At 38.0% G+C, this 8,146-nt stretch overlaps 1 protein-coding gene across 1 annotated transcript; it reads left to right on the top strand.

The window, feature by feature from the left end:
* Window positions 1-2,091: 2,091 nt before the first annotated feature.
* Window positions 2,092-7,923, top strand: LOC147495767 (importin subunit beta-1-like). The gene is made up of 3 exons (XM_086564443.1): window positions 2,092-2,251; window positions 4,161-6,586; window positions 6,681-7,923. Exons 2-3 carry the CDS (start codon window positions 4,167-4,169, stop codon window positions 6,880-6,882), a joined length of 2,622 nt encoding a protein of 873 aa, XP_086420569.1. The 5' UTR covers window positions 2,092-2,251; window positions 4,161-4,166; the 3' UTR covers window positions 6,883-7,923.
* The last annotated feature ends 223 nt before the right edge of the window (window positions 7,924-8,146 follow it).

The raw sequence follows: 8,146 nt of genomic DNA, 5'->3' as shown, positions 1-8,146 counted from the left end.
AAATAGACTATAAATTTTACCTCAAGACCAAAATTACTTGCTAAACTCATCTAAATAAAATATTAAAATGCAACTACAATTCACTAATACCACAATAACCACTATCAAATAACTATTTCAGGGTGTGCACATTATAAATACAATCAATATGTGTTGAGTAATTACAATCCAACACACTAACATAAATAATTATCCCAAATAGGTGTTAACATAATTATTTTAAGTGTGAACTGCGAGTAGCTCGCGAGCGTCTCAAGTTCGAGCTCGAGTTTTAAAATGTGCTCGAGTTACTCATGAACAACTCGACTCGTTGACTAGTCCTATATCTATAAAAAATCTGCCCTTAGAGCAATGTGTAAGTCCATTTTTGGATTGCGTATGTCAATTTTGTATATCATTTTTGTATGTCGCCGTAGTCAGCCTTATATATATATAGAGTGGTGTATAAATATAGTAATACTAGTGAAAATTGAGTAATATAAATAGAGTAAAACTAGTGTGCACAGGAGAGAGAGAGTGATGTATTGAATCTAAGCCACTCATCAGTAGGGCAGGGATCGGGTTGGGTTCGGGTCTGATATGGCTATATCCGAATCCGAATAGTTTCATAATATTCGAACCCGAACCCGATTATATCCGAAATTTAATATCCGAACCCGATCGAATTCGACTAACCCGATCGGATAACACTAAAAATCAAAAAAAGCCTAAAAATTATATCCCAACCCGAATTCGAATCCGACATATCCGAACCCGAATTTGATCCGATTACATAAATGGATATAAAAATCGATTCGAACCCGATATATTCGGTAATTGGGTGGGGTCTAATTCGGATCTACCCGACCCGATTCCCTGCCCTACTCATCATAAATGAGGATGTATTGCACCAAAAAATACTGTAATCAATGTCTCTAAGACTGATCCCTTTAAAAGTAGAGCTAAAGTCAACCGATTTTACTTTTATTCATTAATTTTCTCTGTATATATATAAAATATTTTACTCTCTATATTTATTTTACTTTTTATATATAATGATAGAGAGTAAAATAAGAATAGAGAGTAAAATTATTTATATATATATACAGAAGAAATTAATGATAGAGAGTAAAATCTATTGACTTTAGCTCTACTTTTAAGGGGATAGGGAGTCATTTTACTCCGCCTAACGCCTATGTACATCTGCACCCTGCATACTAGACGTCCTCAAATATAAATAAAAAAGATTTTGAGTAATTAATGAGATTTTGAGTAATTAATGATTCAAAAAGTTGAACCTGATGTCCTATATCACGAGGGCAATTGTTTAAAGGCTGATCTATATTTTTTGATTCGTATCTCAAGGCAAGACCGCCCACGACACATGTGGAGAAGGAGACCCACTAATTATTTAAAAAGTGCTACGAATCAGGAATTCAGGATGGAAAATTAGAAAGCAAAAAGAAAGAATATAGGATCGTCGCCATTCCTTTTTTTCTTTAAAATCTTTCATTTTACGAAACTAGGAGAATTGAGAAACGTGATTTTTCTTGGAGAGACTATGCCATCAACTTCACTCAAGTCATTGGCTCTAATAATGTCATCGCCTGGTTTGAGTTTGAATGAGTTGGATATTAATGCTATAGAATGGAAACTTAATTTTTTTTATCCTAAATCCCATTCTTTAATTCAAATTGAAAAAACAGACACAGGCAAAACAATGATACTCTGTCATTTTTATAGGTTGCTTCACCTTAATCTTCAAAACATCCTATAAAATGGACCACTACAATGATTGATGGTTTAATACAGAGAAGTTGGTAGTTTTCCAACTATAAAAAATACCCTGGCACCAATATACCAAAACCCAAAGTAAAAGTGTACGACAATGAAAGATAAGGATAACTTCGTAAAGTGTTACTCTAATCTCCAACCAAGTCTAACACAATTCTGTCCAACCGTTTCGTACAATAACCACACGACATCAATCCCAAGACGTGATTTCAAATCTACGATGTATAATTTACTGTTAGACATAGTTTTAACCAACCGCGGTACACACTATCACTAATAACGATGGAAATAATTAATATGAAAAAACAAAAGAAATAATTAGAGTCCAGCTCATTTCATCTTTTTTCAGTTGGTTTTATTTTCTCTCTCTTCACTTTTTTTTTTTTTTCTAGGGTTTCACTGCTCTGTCGCCGCGTTTCAAAATTATCGACGATCGTCGATCATTTTTCTTCAATTTTCTTCACTAGAATATTCTAATGTAAGTTAGTTCTAATCCCTTTTATTTAATTGAAGTTTATGTTTTTAATTCGAGTTTAATTTGAACTTTGAGGTTTTGTATATTAGTTAGAAATTGTTAATTTTGCTGAGATCATAAATGTGGGGTGTTTAGTGATCGTTTGGGATCAAAGGTTTGATGCTTTGGGTAGAGTTATGGGGTACCAAAGTGGTGAAGGTGTGTGTGTGTAGTGACTATTAGTGAGTGCAGGGGAATAGAACACTTATTACCGAATGTGTGTATTGATTTTTCGGACTAGTCATTTGTTTTTCATCTGATTACAGAGCTGATTGGGTTCATATTATGCCATGGGATTAGATGACTAGAATCAACTATCAAATCTAGTTGATTCACTTAATGGGTTTTTTTTAAGTTTGTCTTTTAGTTATATGTAATCAAAATTATAAGAAAACTAAATAATAATAATCTCTTCAATGAGTAGTTGGTATAGAAAAATATCGTTTAGTTTTTAAGTGTATAATAAAACTAAATTTAGCAACAGTCTCCCATATAAGATTTTAGAAAAATCAAACATCCCTTTAGTAATTATGTGAAGTATTGCAATTTGAAAGATTGATATGATGACATCTGTATTCCCATTACCCAATGATGGGGTCGTTCTTTTCAAAAACATGTAAGCCCCTTAAGGCTCACAGCCGGTGAGCCTCAGAGATTTTGAGGCTTAAGCCTCTATCGAAAAAGAATGAAAAGATAAGAAAGAGAAACAGTGATTGGAAAAAGTAAGAAAAAATAGCTGTAAATTCAGAAAATAGGAAATTTTAATGAAATTATAGAAAATGTAGTAAGGCGTAAGCTTTTACCTTCGAATAGATAGGCAAATTGCAATGTAGTATATATTCACACAAGTACTTAAATAGTCTAATGAGTTTTGAACATAAACATAGACTGTAGACACTAAGACACTAACTGACTCACACTCATTCTAATACCTTCTGGAGGGTGGTTCACGTGGGAGTGAGGAAGAATAGAGATCTTGTTATTTTCTTTCTTCTTCACATAGTCATAGACATTAAGACACTCACAGACTTAAAGTATTATAGTCAATACTCATTGTTAAGATGTCAATACAGTGGTAAAAAGATGGGAAAAAATTACAAAAAGAAGAGAAAAGAAATGGTTAGGCTGGTGTAAAACCCAACTTCCGTTCTCGCACTACACCAAGAAAGAAGTGAGGACTTCCAGTGAGGATGAGCCTCAGTAAGCCTCTAAAAGCGCATGGCTCAACCATTGAGGCTGTAGCCTCACAGTATACTTGTATAAATTTGAAAGGCTTAAGCCTCAAATCATTATTTTAAACTTTGGATGGGATCTAATTTTGAGATATCTAAGCTTACCGATTTAATTCATATTTTTTTAACTGTGCTTGCTTTTACTGATTTGTTTCCTTTATCCTGGCCGTCCTCTTCCCTGAATTAAATCTAAACTTTCAAATAAATCCTATATTGTCAGTGGTGCCTAACATGGCAATGGTTTTGAAGACCTGCCAATGTTTTGCGCCGTCGTGGTGCAATGGTGCACCAATTAATAAAGCTTGCACCCTGTGTGAAAAATATAGAATCGATTCTTTAACAACAAGTTTAAAAAGTATATTTTTGTGTCCGCGACACTCGCAGAACCTATATACTGTGTTTAAAATCGCACCTTTCTGCTACTTCTTTTGTCTAATCTTAAGATTTCTGATCTGAAATACCTTTGTAAAGGTGGGAGCAATTCTGTCTACTAACTTGAAGGGGTAATAGGTTCTTTAGGTCAAACTGTTTGTCTCATCATTGATTGTATTGATACCAGAATGAATGAAAGGTGCTATTTGTTTTGAAATTATCGATCTAAAGCAACACCTCATCTAATAGTTTTGTACTGTGTCTTCCAGTTTAATATGGCAATGGAAGTCACTCAGGTTCTTCTGAATGCACAAGCAGTAGACGATACCCTCAGAAAACATGCAGAAGAAAACCTGAAGCAGTTTCAGGAGCAAAATCTTCCTGCTTTCCTGTTATCTCTTTCTACCGAGTTAGCGAATGATGAAAAGCCTGTTAACAGTCGTCAGTTAGCAGGTCTAGTCCTCAAGAATGCTTTGGATGCGAAGGACCAACTTCGGAAAAGTGAGCTTGTACAGAGATGGTTATCATTGGACATAACTGCTAAAGCCCAGATTAAAGGATACTTGTTGCAGACCCTCTCTTCTCCTGTGCCTGATCCACGGTCAACTGCATCTCAAGTCATTGCCAAGATTGCTGGTATTGAGTTGCCACATAATCAGTGGCCAGAACTTATAGGATCGCTTTTGTCAAATATTCACCAGCTTCCGGCACATGTGAAGCAAGCAACCCTTGACACTCTTGGTTACTTGTGTGAGGAAGTTCCTTCAGATGTTATAGATCAAGACCAAGTAAATAAAATACTCACAGCTGTTGTGCAGGGTATGAACTCCTCTGAGGGGAACAATGATGTCAGGCTTGCTGCTACCAGAGCTTTATATAATGCCTTGGGCTTTGCTCAGGCAAATTTCACCAATGATATGGAAAGGGATTATATCATGAGAGTGGTTTGCGAGGCAACACTCTCTCCTGAGGTTAGAATAAGGCAAGCAGCTTTTGAATGCTTGGTTTCTATTTCTTCGACATATTACAGTAAGTTAGCTCCTTACATCCAGGACATCTTTAACATTACAGCCAAGGCTGTGAGGGAGGATGAGGAGGCTGTTGCCCTCCAGGCTATTGAGTTTTGGAGTTCCATTTGCGACGAAGAGATAGATATCTTAGAAGAATACGGTGGTGACTTTAGCGGCGACTCTGATATTCCTTGCTTTAATTTTGTTAAGCAGGCCCTCCCTGTTCTTGTTCCTTTGTTGTTGGAAACACTCCTTAAGCAAGAGGAGGATCAGGATCAGGATGAAGGGGCTTGGAACCTTGCAATGGCTGGAGGAACTTGCTTGGGTTTGGTTGCACGGACTGTGGGAGACGATATTGTCCCACTTGTCATGCCATTTATTGAAGAGAACATAACAAAAGCAGATTGGAGGCAAAGGGAAGCAGCTACATATGCATTTGGTTCGATCATGGAGGGACCATCTCCCGACAAGCTCACTTCTATTGTGAATGTCGCTCTAAGTTTCATGCTTAGCGCTTTGATGAAAGATCCTAATAACCATGTGAAGGACACTACTGCCTGGACACTTGGAAGGATATTTGAATTCCTTCATGGCTCAACGATGGAAAGTGCCATAGTTACCCCTGCAAACTGTCAGCAAATTGTCACAGTTCTTGTCCAGAGTATGAAAGATGCTCCAAATGTTGCTGAGAAAGCCTGCGGTGCTCTTTATTTTCTTGCCCAAGGTTATGAGGATTCAGGCTCATTGTCCTCCCCCTTGACTCCTTTTTTCCAGGACATTGTCCAAGCACTTCTCGATGTGTCCCACAGAGAAGATGCCGGAGAGTCACGCCTCCGAACCGCTGCTTATGAGGCATTAAATGAAGTTGTGAGGTCTGCTACTGATGAGACTGCTCCCATGGTTTTGCAACTTGTTCCTCTCATAATGATGGAGCTTCACAAAACGTTCGAGGCACAGAATCTGTCATCTTATGAGAAGGAGAGACAGGCAGAGTTGCAAGGTCTTCTCTGTGGCTGTTTGCAGGTGTTCATACAGAAATTAGGAGCATCCGATGCAACAAAATATCTATTTATGCAGTACGCTGACCAGATGATGACCCTATTCCTTAGGGTCTTTGATTGCAGAAGTGCCACGGTGCATGAAGAAGCCATGCTTGCCATTGGAGCTCTTGCTTACACCTGTGGCCCAGCTTTTGCAAAATACATGCCCGAGTTTTATAAATATCTTGAGATGGGCCTTCAGAATTTTGAAGAGTATCAGGTTTGTGCCATCACAGTTGGTGTTGTTGGCGATATATGCAGGGCCCTGGAGGATAAAATTTTACCTTACTGTGATGGTATCATGACACAACTTCTTAAGGACTTGTCCAGCAACCAGTTGCATCGATCTGTAAAGCCTCCGATCTTTTCATGTTTTGGTGACATATCCCTGGCGATAGGAGAAAATTTTGATAAGTACTTGATGTATGCCATGCCCATGTTGCAGAGTGCGGCAGAGTTATCTGCACACACATCAAGTGGTGATGATGAAATTCTGGAGTACACCAATCTTTTGAGAAATGGGATTTTAGAGGCTTACTCAGGGATCTTCCAGGGTTTCAAGAATTCTCCAAAGACACAGTTACTGATGCCATATGCACCTCACATCCTCCAGTTCTTGGATAGCCTGTATCTAGAGAAGGACATGTGAGGAATCCTTTTATACTTTTTATTTATTTGGTCATTGTTTCAATATTGAGTGATTTTGTGGCTACTAACCATTTATCTTTGTTTATTTCAGGGATGATGTGGTGACTAAGACTGCTATCGGGGTTTTGGGAGATCTGGCTGACACACTTGGTAGTAGTGCTGGTCCGTTGATTCAACAATCTTTGACAAGTAGAGAATTCTTAAGAGAGTGTCTGGCCTCTCACGATCCTTTGATTAAAGAATCTGCTGATTGGGCGCACTTGGCCATTAGTCAGTTAGCGATTACTGGTTGAGAACTATGCTCTTCAGTGTATTCTTTTAGAAGTCCCTGCATGCATTTGGGTGTGTCGAGTCGGGTCCGGAAATACCATGCGTTGGGTCGTCATCGTTTTTGCACAACGGGAGTCGTGGGTCACAAGGTCGTCACTAACTCTTGCATAAGTACCATGGAGTCCGGGTTTCTTTCATAAAGAGGAATTGAGTTTTGATGACTCAACATACCTCTGCTAACTTAGCAAGAATGGGCAAATGCACTGCACAAGGCAGGAAAGGGTGGTGGGAGAAGGGGGTCAGGAAGCTGTCATCTGTGACTAGAAGATGCGTTGGTGAATTAGCTTTTTAGTGATGCACAAATTCCATACTGGTTTTGCCTCCATTGTGTCTCTCTCTCTCTCTCTGTTCCTGCTGGTACTGACTCCCTACAGGTAAGCAATCAACAACCTGGGAGTTTGGAATTGCTGAGCGCCTATAGTTGGTCGAGGCGTGACATCAAGCCCTTGGGGTTTAAACCCCAACATTCTTCTTCTTACATGTGTCTTATTCATTTTCTTTCTCAAAGTCTTACTCCGCCTTTAGTATCATATAAGTTGTCTGTCTATCAGTTTCACATGCATTTCCATCTTCCTTATTCTGTACACTCATTGTGTGGGACTCGGAAATTACCCACATAAATTTGGAACCCAATTCTGGTCTTAACATATTTCAGCATTGATTTTATAGGTATCATAAGTCAATCTTCAGTACATTGCATTCGTGAAATCATTTGTCTTCTTGTACTCGACTATTATGCTCCTTTCAGGTTTCTACCATTCTTGCATGTTTACATTTTAGTTAAAGTTGGCATTGTTTTGTGCAAGGATTCTTATGGATTTAGTGGTACATACACTTTTGTCGTAACATTGTCATGAGAGGACTGTGAAGTATTTTTCAATGTACACAGGTATCAAATATATTACAATTGTTACATGAGAGGGCTGGAAAACATTATTAAGTGTATGTATGCACGTTATTGTTTTCAGGTTACAATTTTCAATGAAATGCTTAGTTTATTTTTTTATCGTCCATTGTATTTCTTTCGTGGATATCTTGTTTTGTTACTAATTTGTACTGAAGTGAGTTGCTTTCCTTTGGGAGCAAACTAGACCCTTCTTTCATCGCCTGCAAATGATGGAAGGATGGTATATTAGGTGACATTGAATTGATTATAATTGACACTGAATGTAAGCATGCTGCGTGCCAGCATGGCTGTGATGGAAGTTTTTGAATCGAAAACGACTG

The sequence above is a fragment of the Coptis chinensis genome, chromosome 6, assembly GCF_015680905.1.
Source record: "Coptis chinensis isolate HL-2020 chromosome 6, ASM1568090v1, whole genome shotgun sequence".
NCBI classification, from domain to species: Eukaryota; Viridiplantae; Streptophyta; class Magnoliopsida; order Ranunculales; family Ranunculaceae; genus Coptis; species Coptis chinensis.
This window is presented reverse-complemented; position numbering and strand designations above follow the sequence as displayed.

Coding starts and splice junctions, on each gene's coding strand:
- LOC147495767 (XM_086564443.1), top strand. CDS start 4,167: ATGGCAATGGAAGTCACTCAGGTTCTTCTGAATGCACAAGCAGTAGAC. Junction 6,587..6,680: donor CTGTATCTAGAGAAGGACAT/GTGAGGAATCCT, acceptor TGTTTATTTCAG/GGATGATGTGGTGACTAAGA.